The 14,529-nt window shown below is 37.7% G+C and overlaps 1 protein-coding gene across 1 annotated transcript; it reads left to right on the forward strand.

Moving 5' to 3' along the window:
- The first annotated feature begins 871 nt into the window (after positions 1-871).
- Positions 872-12,787, forward strand: LOC113048821 (GTPase IMAP family member 8-like). The gene is made up of 7 exons (XM_026210711.1): positions 872-919; positions 1,303-1,362; positions 3,197-3,898; positions 4,442-4,483; positions 4,583-5,260; positions 10,279-11,519; positions 12,462-12,787. Exons 1-6 carry the CDS (start codon positions 904-906, stop codon positions 11,487-11,489), a joined length of 2,709 nt encoding a protein of 902 aa, XP_026066496.1. The 5' UTR covers positions 872-903; the 3' UTR covers positions 11,490-11,519; positions 12,462-12,787.
- Positions 12,788-14,529: the final 1,742 nt, after the last annotated feature.

Genomic DNA, 14,529 nt, shown 5'->3' on the forward strand with positions numbered 1-14,529 from the left:
GATGTTTGAAAGCAGCTGTCTGAAGCTTCCTCGGATAACTGAGAAATCCTCTTTAGTTTGAGTGTGTTTCTATGATGATCAGTCATATCTAAGAAATTCTTAAGAAAACAAAGAGACTTTCCAATGATTAAAGTTATATTACAGACAAAATTCATCTTGGCACTTTTATCTTTACCTGTAAAATCATAAAACTTGTGGACAAACATCGATTCTAGTTGAATTTGAATGCAAAAGAAAACAAAATGATGTTGTATTTCAATATAATTCACTCCGCTTGGTTTTCACTGTATAAATTAATGTTAAATGAGTTAATATAATCAGAGGTGTAAAATACTTGAGTCATTTTACTTGATTACTTTATTTGAGGATTATTTGGGGGGATTTGTACTTTATTACAAGTACAACTAAAAATGACCAGTACCTTTACTTGATTTAATTTCGGAAGAAAAGCTGTACTTTTTACTCCTTAATTTTTGTATTATATATATATATATATATATATATATATATATATATATATATATATATATATATATATATATATATATATGATATTTCTTATATTACTGTATTCTTATATTTCTTATATTAAAGTATCTGTACTTTCACTTAAGTAACTTTTTTGAGGAGCTTACTTTTTACACTTCTGAATATAACTCATGTTTAGTGGAGATTGTTGACCATTGGTGAATCATTTCAAATGAAATACCTTAATTTCTTAAGGGAGAACCCAAATCCTAAACGTTAGCTGTCCTTTAACTGATGCTCTGTGTGTATTCAGAGAACATGAACTCTGTCTGAAGCGGTGCGCGTGATGACGTCTCCACAGGAGGGCGTCGGTGAGAGCCTTTGATCGTCACGTGACTGACTCTCGCTTTAGAAACTAACGGGGTTGCTGATATAATGGCACTCAGCGCGTGTAAGATCTGGATTTAACTAACCAGAGACCTGCACTAACATGCCGCTTCAGTTAACCAACAGAATTAACCCTTACTGAGAATAGATGATCTCTCGTAATCAACTAAACCTTGTTTTTCCGTCGAGCTGTGTTACTTTAATTTGGTCAGATTCTACACAAACTCTTCCTACAGCGACAGAAATCCGTGTATGGAATAACAACAACATTGACTAACTCTATTTTTAGGCGTGATGTTTTTATGTTGTTGTCATAGTGCCACAACACTGACAACTTTAATTCTAATGTGATCACAAACTCACGCTCATGACAGCTGCTTGTAGAATCGTTCAAAGTTATTTTCAGCGTGTTATTGTGGAGATTGTAACGTCAGACTTTTGTTTCAGTGATTGCTGCACATGATCTTGCTCGCAGCAGACGGAGCATTAACAATCCTCCTCCTAACTGTAAGTCTTTATATCTTTATATTTGTGGAGATTAATTATGAATTAAAAGTACACACACACAAATATATTGGCGTTTCTTCAACTAGGGGCACTTTTAGCCTTGTGAAGTTGAATAAAAAAAAAAAAAAACTTTTCAAAAGTCACAACAGTTTCATAAGTTTAAATATTTTGTCTAGTTTTAAGGTCTGTAAGAGGACAAACTTAGATTACAAGAGGAATTGTTAATATTTTAAAATATTTTCCAACCTGCAATGAACAAATGTAATTTACACCACATCAGCTCAATATACAGCTCTTATTATATATATATATATATATATATATATATATATATATATATATATATATATATATATATATAAATCTAACTAATTTTGTTTTAGTTACAATAATTATACATTTTTCAGTGAGATAAATTAACTGCCCCAAGGACCAAATGCTGAACTGTACATCTGTCACACTCACTATGAAATTTCATATTGGTTTGGGTAAAAGCTTATTAGAAAATAAATAACTTACATTTTTATATTAAGTAGAGCATGATCTCATATATTGTGGATACATTTTTAATGTGTGATGAGAACTTTTACTTTTTTTTATTTTAAATGTGTGTGGTGATGGAAATGACAATGAATTTACGTGAATGTAGAGAAACAGATGAACCGTTACAGTGCATATTGTAAACAACTGACACAACTAATGGCAAGGCAAAAATATAAGTAATAAGTGATGCATCAAAATTATGAGGCTATATAATTGTGAGAGTTTGATACTGAAATATTCTGTAAAGAACACCTGAAACTGTATCATTTAAACAGAGATGTGGAACATTTTAATCACCTTGATTGTTTGTGTGTGTGTGTGTTTGCATGTGTGTGTGTGTGTGTGTGGAGAGCGAGAACGAGAGCGTTTGCTTTAGCGAATACTTTTTCTTTAATTTCTCTCCGTCTCTTTTAAGTCTCTCTTCATATTTCATTGGGTCAGCTTTTATTTTGTTGTCTTAGGTGGCATCTTGAAAATAGATAAAAAGGAAACCAATTAATACAAATTGTATATAATTTAGAAATAAAAATATCATATATAAATATAAAAAAGTTCTGTAATATATTATATATTAAACATATAATATATATCTACTTTTGCAATCCATATCAGTTGCACTTTGTAACCATAAATGTCATTTCCAGCACAGAGGGCAGTGTGGTGGAAATGACATATCTGTAGTTTTTTGGTGAAAAAATGGAAGATAGCTTCACTGATTAGCTTTGAATTTATACTTAGCGTTTCATGTATGCAAAATAGTCTTATTTAACTTAAAATGTTTAGCTTTTTAAAAACACCCTTGAAGGTACAGCATGTTTGGAAATGATGTACAATAAGTATATTAACTGATCAATCAATATTTACATAGATTTTTCTTCATCTGTTGTTGAGGAAAATTTAAATTCCCTCCATTTCCAACATATGCTCTGATGTCACTGAACATTTCCATAAATGGCACCAATATTGTGCGACAGCTATATTTTGTATAAAAAGTAATAATGACAGTGGTCTTTTTTTTTTTTTTTTTTTGCGAGTGCTTAATTTAGGTACATTAATAGTTGCAGATAAGTCATATTTTTAACCTGAATTTCATTGTTGAAGTTTATAAGGTGGTTTTATTGTCAGTTTGACAAAGAAAGAGGAATTTGTCAAAAATTATATTTATTTGTAAAAATATGACCAAAGAATATAAAAGTGCCCATAGTCTAAGAACCCATACATATAAACATAATCCACCAGTAGGATAGGACTATTTGTGGATTCCTTCTCTCGCATGTTTTGTGTGTTTCAGTGAGTGACGTGATTCCTCTGAGGATTGTTCTTCTGGGGAAGAGCGTGTCAGAAAACAGTCTCGTAGGAAACTTCATCTTAAGACGAGCAGCGTTTGACAGTGAAGCTGCTCCAGATGTTGTAGAGAGAGTCGGAGGAAGACTGAAGGACAGACAGTTGATGATCATCAACAGTCCTCAGCTGCTCCAGACGAACATCTCAGATCATCAGATCACACAGACAGTGAGAGAGTGTGTGTTTCTGTCTGATCCAGGACCTCATGTGTTCATAATCATACTGCAGTATAAAGACTTCACCGAGGAGGACCTGAGAAGCGTGAAACATATGCTGGACAGATTCAGTGAAGAGGCTATTAAACATGCCATCGTTCTCACGACTGATGAAGAGACGAAAGCTAATGAATTCATTCAACGATTAACTGCTGAATGTGGAGGAGGACATCTGCAGCTAGATCATAAACACGAGGAATGGAGCTCTATAATACTGCAGCGATTAGAGAAGATCCTCGGAGAGAACAGTGAAGAGTATCTGTATCATGATGCAGAAGGATCATCAGTCGATGAAGATCACAGCAGATCTTTTGTTTCACTCCAAACCGAAGAGGAAGATTCGGATGAAGATGATATTGGAACAATCCAAGACACTCATATACAGAAAAAGGAAGACAAAGGTTATCTTCATAATATACCAAAATTATCGTTTTGTAAGTATTCCTACTTTTGTAATTACATATTCAGCACCATGTTGCTGAATACTAGAAACTTATATAACATTCAACTGTTTTGGGTGGGTTGCCAAAAACAGTGATTCTGTCATAATATTGTTAGTAGTATTGAGATTTATGCTTAGACTACAGTATATAGCTGTATAATTCAGGCCAAGTCATTTTATGTATAGCCATTTGATTGATTTAGATGTGCATGATAGATCAGAGCTACTCAAAACTCTCCAGTGGATTCAGAAACACCAGGTTTCTTTATCAGGGTCTGATTGATTGTTTAATTGAGAAGCAGTTCATATAAATATATCTTTCTCAGTAATTTAAATGTGATTAAAGATGCTCATATGAGATGCTGTAATGGACAACGGTTTCAATTATGATGCATCATTGCATACTGAATCGTATGCATTGCATTGTTTCATAATACATGCACAGTGAAAAAGGTTAAATATAGTAATTGTAGGCAGCATCATAGGTTTGAGACTATGAGATTTGTTCTATTAATGTGTCACTCATTTATTACAGTTGGTACTCCAGATCTGAGACATCAGCGTGATCAAGCAAAGAGTAAGTTTATGAACCAAGCAAGTTTTTTTAACTGCTGTAACATTAATATAATATATCTGAAAATGTTGCAGTAACCTTTATTTGGTGTTTTTGTTAAAGGAAGTGTAAATGTGAGCAGGAAACAGAAGCTGTGTGTTGTGTTGTGTGGAAGTGATGGAAGACTGAAGGCCTCCGTATCAAATCTCATAAGAGGAAAAAAGCAGTTTCTTTCCCCCTTGCACCTGAAAGAGAAAGAGTGTGTGAGGAGAGACGTGGAGCTTCATGCTCATCTGATGAATCTGGTGAAGCTTCCAGCTCTGACTCGTCTCTCAGAAGAGGAAGTGATGCGTCAGACTCTCAACTGTGTGTCTCTCTGTGATCCTGGAGTTCATGTTTTCCTCCTCATTGTTCCTGATGCTCCACTGACTGATGAAGACAAAGCAGAAATGGAGGAGATCCAGAGGATATTCAGCTCGAGGATCAAAAAACACCTCATGGTTCTTATAATACAAGAGAAGAACATGTTTCTTAAACTTTTTAGTAGCAAAAGTAGTCTACTTAATATTTCATCTACTCAGATGTGTCTTCAGTCATTTGAAGGTCGTCAGTTTGTTTTGGAGAACAGGTCACAGATTCCAGATCTACTGCAGGATGTGAAGAACATTGTACAAGAGAATGAAGGAAGCTGTTATACAACCTTCATGTACCTTCAGGCTCGAGTAGAACTGGAGAGAAACAAACACAGAGCTGAAATAGAGGAACTGAGAAGATCTATGATGAAACCTCAGTCAACAGCAGGTACGAGTTTGACATTATGTTATCAGGTCTTCCTGGGAAGTTTGTTTTAATTCACATCACTTTGAAAAATTCTCACAAAAAAAAAAAAAAAAAAAAAAAAATCTACTTTTACATGAGTAAATTATGATTAAATTATGTGCATTGCTTAGTTTTTATTCAATTTATGAAGATCCTGTGAATTAAAATGTTATATACATCTACCTAATTTTGTAATATGCAAGTAACTGTTTTCTGTGAATATAACTAGAAGAATAACAGAAAAAATATTGGTTACGTATGTGACCACAGTTCCCTGAATACGGAACGAGATGATGCGGTGACATCACCGTATGGGAACACCTTTGGTGTGACTAATGTATGAAGCCCTGTACCATCCCGCCAATTTCATTGGCCAAATAGAGCTTGGCACCACCCTACGCATGCGTACGCATAGTATACCTGGGTGCTGCATGCTATTTCACTCTGATTTCATGACCTGAGGAAACGCTCTCAAGGTACGGAATGGCTGGGACCACAGCATCTCTTTCCCTATTCAGGGAACTGTGGTTACATACGTAACCGAGATGTTCCCTTTCATAGGTCACTTCAATGCTTCAGTGACGTAACCGTATGTGAACCCTATACCATCACTCCTGACGTACCTGAGATAGCTGAGATCGAAGGAAAGCATCTGCTCAAGCGGAGTGAACCCAGGAGCCGTGAGCCATCCTCACTTCAAGACTATAAACTTTACAAAAATGCTCAGTGAGGACCATCCTGCCACATCACAAATATCATCTATTGAGGATCCACTGAGAAAAGATTGCGATGAAGCCACTGCTCTGGTGGAATGAGCTCTAATTCCCAAGGGGGAAGCGAGCCCGCGCGTCTCATAGGCTAAAGATATAGCTTCCACCAGCCAATGGGACATGCGTTGCTTTGTGACACCACGGCCTCTATTTTCATGTTCAAAACAGATGAACAGCTGGTCAGACTCACCTCTGCAGGGGAGAAAGCCTCCAAGACTACTTGCTGGAAGCGAAAGTCCATGCATGAGGGTGAAACCGAAAGAGCCTGTAAATCCCCAACTGTCTTGAGGGAGGACAAAGCCAAAAGAAGAAATGTCTTAGAGTAGGATTTTTTTTTACAGTTTCCAAGGGCTCAAACGGACGTCCTGATAAACCTGCAATACAATAGATAAATCCCACAATGGAACTCGTGCAGGGCGGAAAGTCCTCTGCGTAAAGCGAGAGATCAGAGGATGACGGCCCACTGAAGTACCATCTATATATACGTGGTTAGCTGAAATGGCTGACACGTACACTTTAAGAGTGGCTGGTAGGGGTGTAACAGTACGCAAAAATCACGGCTCGGTACGTACCTCGGTTTTAAAGTCACGGTTCGAAGACTTTCAAACATCAAAGTGTCATGAATTAATATGTATTTGTGTACAAAATGACATATAAACATATTTTCCTATTCTATTTTGCCTGGAAACGTGAATAAGTCCACTTCCGCTTCTTCAAACACCTGCTATGTACGTCTCACCGTTTGGGGTTGCAACCTCCATTCCCCTTCCTCCAGGCTCTGTCTCGAGAACAAATCACGCCGACGTTCAAGTGCCCAGGGACATGAACCAATCGGATCAACAGAAATCTGTTCTGAGACCAAAGAAGAATATTCTTCGCTAGTCTGCACAGGAGGCCTGTATCTTGTATTGCCTGATTAACACATGATGGACGATCAGCCATTTAAAAAAATATTGGAGAGCTAAAAAACCACCAGCATCTTCAATCTGTTTATATGCCAGTCGTGTTGTCTCCATCCAGACTTCGTGAGCTGGGCATCATTGACAAACAAATCCCCCAATCGAACTCCAGTCCGAGGGAATTTTGTTGACATCCAAAGTTTTATTGTCATAATACACCTCAGTGCAGTGTTGGGCAAGCTACTTGGAAAATGTAGTGAGCTAAGCTACCAGTTACTCTACAGTAAATGAAGCTTCACTACACTGAAGCTACCCCCCTGGGAAATGTAGCAAGCTAAGCTACATCAACAGTAGCTTGCTACATCTAAGCTACTTTTAAAATTAAATTTTTATGTTGAAATTTTTATGTTTTATTACAAGTCAATGCTATCTCAGTGCTCAAAACTGTCAGTCAGACAGATGGGCAGGTGTAATTGTTTAGTTTGATAGTTTTTTTGTGTTGCTTATCAATTTGGCAACAAAAACAATCAAAATACATGTAATTAACAATGTGCGCACAAGTAAGTGTATGCACCTGTTGCATGGGCATGCTTAATATACTGTAGGACTTTGCAGAACAAAATGCATACAGAACTTAATAAAATACTCCAAACAGTACAAAAAAAATGGCCAGGCTGGACCCTGATAATTTTTACAAGCAGCATCTGAAAACATATTTTCTCTGTGTTTTCTCGGTCAGTGTCATGTACTTGTCGAGGTACGGCCACGGCTGTTCTCATCCTATGCCATCATTTCATCAAATAATTTTTTGCGTGACTGGCCAAGGACTGGTACCATCCGGAGCAGAAGGTGGCGGTAATGCATCATAAAGATGGTTGGTTGCTATCCACCGTAAACACGAACAAGATGAAGTAGCGCCGTCGCGTCACTACTGATCCAGGATCAGCGATCTTAGCCATTGTATTTCCCGATTTGAGTTTGAGCTTCAGAAATGCTTGCGAAAATGTAGCTTGTGTGGAAGCTACCGCACTACTTGGTAAAAAAAAAGATCTTCGCTACTGAAAAGCTATTTGATTCAGACAGCAGCGAAGCTACGACCAAGCTACTGAGAAATGTAGTTAAACTAGTAGCTTCGCTGCTTGTGCCTCAGTGTCACCGAAATCGTTCAATGTGGGAAACAACAGGGTGAAATCTTTCGGCTTTTCTTCCACCACTTTTGAAATGGGCGCATGTGAAGTAAGCCCAGATGGATTACAGGGGATGCTGCTGCCATTAGACCTAAAGTCTGAGGCTCAAACTCACCATACTGAGCGACCTGCTTTGAAGTGGCAAAGGCATGATGTGAGAGACTGAACGCACGGGAGAGACAATCTTGCTGTCAGTGCACGATAGTCCAAGTCTATTCCCAAAAAGGTTATCCACTGAGAGGGGATTAAATCACCCCTCTGGAAATTTGTACGTAAACCCAGGCTGCTTATATGATTCAGCATAAGATCCCAATGAGAGTGTGTTTGAGTCTACGATTGTGTGAACACCAGCCAATCATCCAAGTAATTTAATGCATGAATGCCCTGGAGCTGCAATGGGGCCAGAACTGTGTCCATGCATTTCGTAAATATTCAAGGAGTCAACAGACTAGTTGTGCAGAGGGTTAAAAGCAATTCTACTGATTTATCACACACAGCGAAATGGAAAACTCCAGTGCAGCACTGTCCTCATAGTTCAAGCTGCACACATCGCACCCAAGCCGACCTAAAGAAATGTTATACACCCGAGCCGCAGGCTATCACAGAGAACATGCAGAGAGGCTGCTAAACTTACCTCTCATGAGTGCCCCCCCCCCTCCCCTTGATAAAACTGTTACATGCTCCTTAACTTTCGTTGACCCATCGCTTCCGCGGAGAGGAGTTAAACACTGCTGGTATAATTGTCGCTGAGAACGTGAGATGCTTTCCTTGGGCACAGAAAATTTGCTGAAGGAAATTAAATCAGAGTGAAATAGCATGCGGCAACCAGGGATATAATATGGCGGTGCCAAGCGATATTTGGCCAATGAAATTGGTGGGATGGTACAGGGCTTCAAACATTCTTCACACAAAAGGTGTTCCATACAGTGACGTCACCGCAGCATCGAAGTGACCTATGAAAGGAAACTGTAAAAGTGTTTTTGTACAAACCAGTGCTTTTGTTCAAGTGCATCTCAATAAATTAGAATGTCGTGGAAATGTTTTATTGCATTAATTCAACTCAAATTGTGAAACTAGTGTATTAAATAAATTCAGTGCACATAGACTGAAGTCTTTGGTTCTTTTAATTGTGATGATTTTGGCTCAGATATAACAAAAACCCACCAATTCACTACCTCAACAAATTAGAATATGGTGACATGCCAATCAGTTAATCAACTCAAAAAACATACAAAAGTTTCCTGAGCCTTCAAAATGGTCTCTCAGTTTGGTTCACTAGGCTACACAATCATGGGGAAGACTGCTGATCTGACAGTTGTCCAGAAGACAATCATTGACACCCTTCACAAGGAGGGTAAGCCACAAACATTCATTGCCAAAGAAGCTGGCTGTTCACAGAGTGCTGTATCCAAGCATGTTAACAGAAAGTTGAGTGGAAGGAAAAAGTGTGGAAGAAAAAGATGCACAACGAACAAGAGAACCACAGCTTATGAGGATTGTCAAGCAAAATTGATCCAAGAATTTGATTGAACTTCACAAGGAATGGACTGAGGCTGGGGTCAAGGCATCAAGAGCCACCACACACAGACGTGTCAAGGAATTTGCTGAACCACAGACACCTGGGCTAAGGAGAAGAAGAACTGGACTGTTGCCATCGTCCAAAGTTCTCTTTTCAGATGAGAGCAAGTTTTGTATTTCATTTGGAAACCAAGGTCCTAAAGTCTGCAGAAAGGGTAGAGAAGCTCATAGCCCAAGCTGCTTGAAGTCCAGTATTAAGTTTCCACAGTCTGTGATGATTTGGGGTGCAATGTCATCTGGTGAGTGAGTGACATGACATACAACCAAGTATGGTGACTTATACTCAGAATTCATGATCTGAATTTAACCCATCCAAAGTGCACACACAGCAGTGAACACACAAACATCGTGAACACACACCCGGAGCAGTGGGCATCATTTATGCTGTGGCGCCGGGGAGAAGTTAGGGGTTCGGAGCCTTGCTCAAGGGCATCTAATTCATGGTATTGCTGTCCCTAGACTCAAACCTGCGACCTTAGGGTTAGGAGTCAAACTCTATAGTAAATGTGATTAGATTTTTCTTTTGTGTTTCACATCAGTAATTGTTCTTCTCTTTCTGTTTCCAGGTCTATCACACAATTATGTTGCTGTGAGGATTGTGCTTCTGGGAAAGACGGGTGTTGGGAAAAGTGCAACGGGAAACACGATACTGAGAAGAGAAGCTTTTATATCGAAACTGACTTCACGCTCTGTGACCAGAGAGTGTGAGAAAGAATCCTCAGAATTCAACAGAAGACGGATAACTGTGATCGACACTCCAGGCCTGTTTGATACTGGAGTCGATAATGTTGAGACCAGGAAAGAGATTGTGAAGTGCGTCTCAATGGCAGCTCCTGGACCACATGTGTTTCTGCTGGTAATTCAACTGGGACGATTCACTCAAGAGGAGAAAGATGCAGTCAAGATGATCCAGGAGATGTTTGGAGACAAATCCAGAATGTACACCATGGTGCTCTTCACCAGAGGAGATGATCTTAGAGGAACAAGGATTGAAGATTTTATTGAAGGTGATGATAGCTTACAGTACCTCATCAAACAGTGTGGTCACAGATACCATGTGTTCAATAACAAAGACACTAAAGATCAGGCGCAGGTTTCTGAGCTGCTGGATAAGATTGACTGTATGGTGGCAGCAAATGGAGGGAGTTTCTACACCAATGAGATGTTCCAGCAGGTGGAGAAGAACATCAGAGAAGACCAAAAGAGAATCATGAAAGAGCGAGAAGAAGAGATCAAGAGAAAAGAAGAAGATCTGAGAGCCAAGTATGAAGCAGAAATAGAAGAAATGAAGAAGGAAAATCAGAGAGAAAGACAAGAAATGCAGAAAGAATTAAGAAAAAGTGAGGAAGAATTCAAAAAGAGAGAAGAAGAGATCAAGAAAGAAACAGACGAAAATCTACAGAAAGAGCTACAGAGAAAACTGGAGGAGAACCAGAAACTATTTGAAGAAGAAAATAAAAGAAAAGAAAAGGCTTTGGGAGAACAACAACAGAACTTCATAAAATACTTGGAAGAAAAGCACGAGAAAGAAAAACAAAAACTTAAGGAGAAGATTCAGCGTGAAGCACGAGAACAAGCAGAGTGTGAATATCTCATAAAACTGGAAAGAGAAGTAGCTGAAGCTTTAAAAGAAGCTGAAGAACAACTACCACACAGTGCAAAACGAGCTCGTGACTGGAGTCAGTTCGGAGGGTTTATCGGAGCAGCCACTGGAAGTTTTATTGGTTCTTTTGAAGACCTTGTGTGCTGGATTACCAGCATAAAGTCTAAATGTTAAACTCAACAGCTAACTGAAGAATGAGTTCAGGTACAACCCCAATTCCCAACAAACTGGGACGCTGTGCAAAATGTGACCCTGCCTATGAAGACCCAGTTAAAGTTATTCTTTGTGTTTTACTGTTGTCTACATAAAATCATGCCTCTTAAAGATTGAAATCATAGAGAAAAGAATGGTTGAAATCAAACTTTGATGCTTGCTATCTCATAGTTAGAGTTTGAGACTTTAGTCTTGATTTCACAGACAGGGTCACAAATGTAAATAAAAACAGAATGCAGTGATTTGCAAATCTCATGAACCCTAAGTTTATTCACAATAGAACATAAAAAAATTACCAAATGTTTAGACTGAGGAACTGTACCATTTTAAGGGAAAAAAGGGAATTTTGAATTTGATGGCTGCAAACACATGTCAAAGCAGGGACGGGGCAAGACAAACTGGAAGAGTAAGTGTTTCTAAAAAAGAAACAGCTGGAGAAACATTTAACAATTATTAGGTTAATTGGCAACAGGTCAGTAACATGAGTGTGGGCATAAAAAGAGTCTCTCAGATGTAAAGATGGGCTAAGATTCACCAATTAGTGAAAAACTGCATCCACAAATTGTGCAACAATATTACTCAAAATAAAATTGTGAAGACTTTGAATATCTCATCATTTGCAGTACATAATATCATCAAAAGAATCTCTGCACAAGGGACGAGGGTGAGAATCAGATCTTTAGGCCCTCGGGCAGCACTGCATTAGAAACAGCCATGATTCTGTAATGGAGATCCCTGCATGGTCTCAGAAATCACTGTCTATGAACAAGGTCCACGAATGCAGGGTAAATGTGGACATGATCCAGAAACGCCGCTGTCTTGTCTGAGCCAAAACTCATTTAAAATAGAGAAGGTAAAGTGGAAAACTGTTCTGTGGTCAGATGAATCAAAATGTTATGTTAATTTGAAAACCATTCATGCCTTGTCTTCCAGACTAGAGCAGAGAGACCAGCTTCTCCTCAGCGTTTGACACATGGATCATAAATCACTCTTGAGTTCAACAGGACTGTTAGAGAAGACTTCGAGGAATCCAGCAGAACTTTAAACGCAGAGAAGCACAGAAGCATTTCAAGCCTTTCATTTTCACAATAAATCTGTTTGTATTTTTTTTGGGGGGGGGGTCAGAGTCTAACAACGTTTGTCAGGATTGGCTATATTAGTTGTTCATCATTATCTTTTTTTTTCTACACATTTTATTCAGTCTTTCTAAAAATGGTGCCTGTGTATTCTTCAGATTTAACTTAAAATGGTTTGGAACGTGTGTTTTGTTTTGTTTTTCAGATAAATGTCAAAATAAACAGTGCTGTTTTTTGCTGACTCTCAGTACAGTTTGTCTCTTTAGCAGCAGGTAAACACAGCTGATGGTGTTTTGACAGTGTGTAACCCACAATGCATTATAAATTACTTCTATCATTAGGCTATATGTTAAAAAATGCAAACACAAAGTGGGACACATATAATCTTTAATCTGAACTAATGTTGCAAATATGAGTCCATCTGTGTAGATGAACAACAAGTTAAACATGACCTTTCAAATTGCATTTAACTAAGTCAATGCATCCCAATGAAATAAGTTATGTTAATATGTTAACAATTATAATACAGGATTTAGCCCAAGGCTCAAAATAAGATGTAAAAATATGAATTATTTGTATGAAATATTGTGGTTGGACAGGAAAAAAACAGAACTGTTAGAAACTTCCGTCTTCTCCATGGTTTTCATTTCTATAAAATTAGGGGAGAGCGGGGTCGAAAGTAACGTGGGACGAAAGTAACAAAGCGATCAATCTACAGGTTATTTAGTGCTTTAACACATCCTAAAGTTTGCATTTTACATTTATATATATATATATATATATATATATATATATATATATAATTAAATCGAGTTTAAATGTCAGGAGTTCCTGTCGGGACGAAAGTAGCAGTTGCTACTTTTGTCCCGCTACAGTCATAAAAAGTATTTATTTTGTTCCAGTGCAAGCTATATTGTGAATTTCTGTGTCTTGCATCATTTCTTACAAATGTTTATGTCATATTATACCAAAAGAATATGTCTTAGTGAGGGTCAGAAAGACAGACAGAGGTCTGGTTTTATCCAGATGTTTATGAGAGGGTGTTTCTGGACATAGAGGAACATCTCTCTCTGGGCAGGTTTTAGCCATATCTTAGCCTTTACACCTCCACCTGTGAATTTGCAGTGTTTCCAGATGTTTTAACGCACATTTTCAATTCATGCATAAAAACAACTGGATGCAAACATAAATAGGCCTACTGTTACATTATGTTTAGAGGTTTTTTTATTATGCTAATGTGATTAAATTTTTATATTGTGCATTCTGTAGAATTTTTTTTTATTATATAAAAATACATTGAAATTTACAATAAAAAAAATACAGTCAGGTTTTAAGACATCTGATGAAACTTAAACTTAAATTTAAAATGAAAATATGAAAATGTAATTTAATAATTTTTTTGCAAAGATAAAGGATAAAATATGTTTGCAGTTACTTATTAACAAGGTCACAATCAGGTATACTTAAGAAAAATAAGAGAAATAATTCTATCTTATATTGTTGTGTTACTTTTGACCCACCTGTGTGTTACTTCAAAAGTAACAATGTTCAACTTATGTTCAAAGTGAAATTATACTGAAGTCTTTCTACATTTCTACTAAATACCACCTGGTATTGTTAGACCACACTTCTGAGTTACTGGCCACGGCAGAAATATATCTCTGTATACAACATTATCTTTTAAAATGAAGTTTTTCTGAAAAATGGTACTTTCGCCCCTGCTCTCCCCTACTGATGTTTCTGTGAGTATTAATAGTATACATTCAGCTTGTTCTATTGCACTGTATGAAGTTAGAGAATATGAATATTTTGACCAGCGCCCTCCTGTGGTGGATTTAGTTCATACAGGCTCGTTTCTACAGTGTGACTTTACTTTCGGTTTGGAAAACGGAGAGGCGTTGCTTGTAGCCTGTAACGGCGCACAT

The sequence above is a fragment of the Carassius auratus genome, chromosome 3 (genome assembly GCF_003368295.1).
Source record: "Carassius auratus strain Wakin chromosome 3, ASM336829v1, whole genome shotgun sequence".
In the NCBI taxonomy this organism is placed as follows: Eukaryota; Metazoa; Chordata; class Actinopteri; order Cypriniformes; family Cyprinidae; genus Carassius; species Carassius auratus.

Coding starts and splice junctions, on each gene's coding strand:
- LOC113048821 (XM_026210711.1), top strand. Junction 4,484..4,582: donor TCAGCGTGATCAAGCAAAGA/GTAAGTTTATGA, acceptor TTTTTGTTAAAG/GAAGTGTAAATGTGAGCAGG. Junction 5,261..10,278: donor GAAACCTCAGTCAACAGCAG/GTACGAGTTTGA, acceptor TTCTGTTTCCAG/GTCTATCACACAATTATGTT.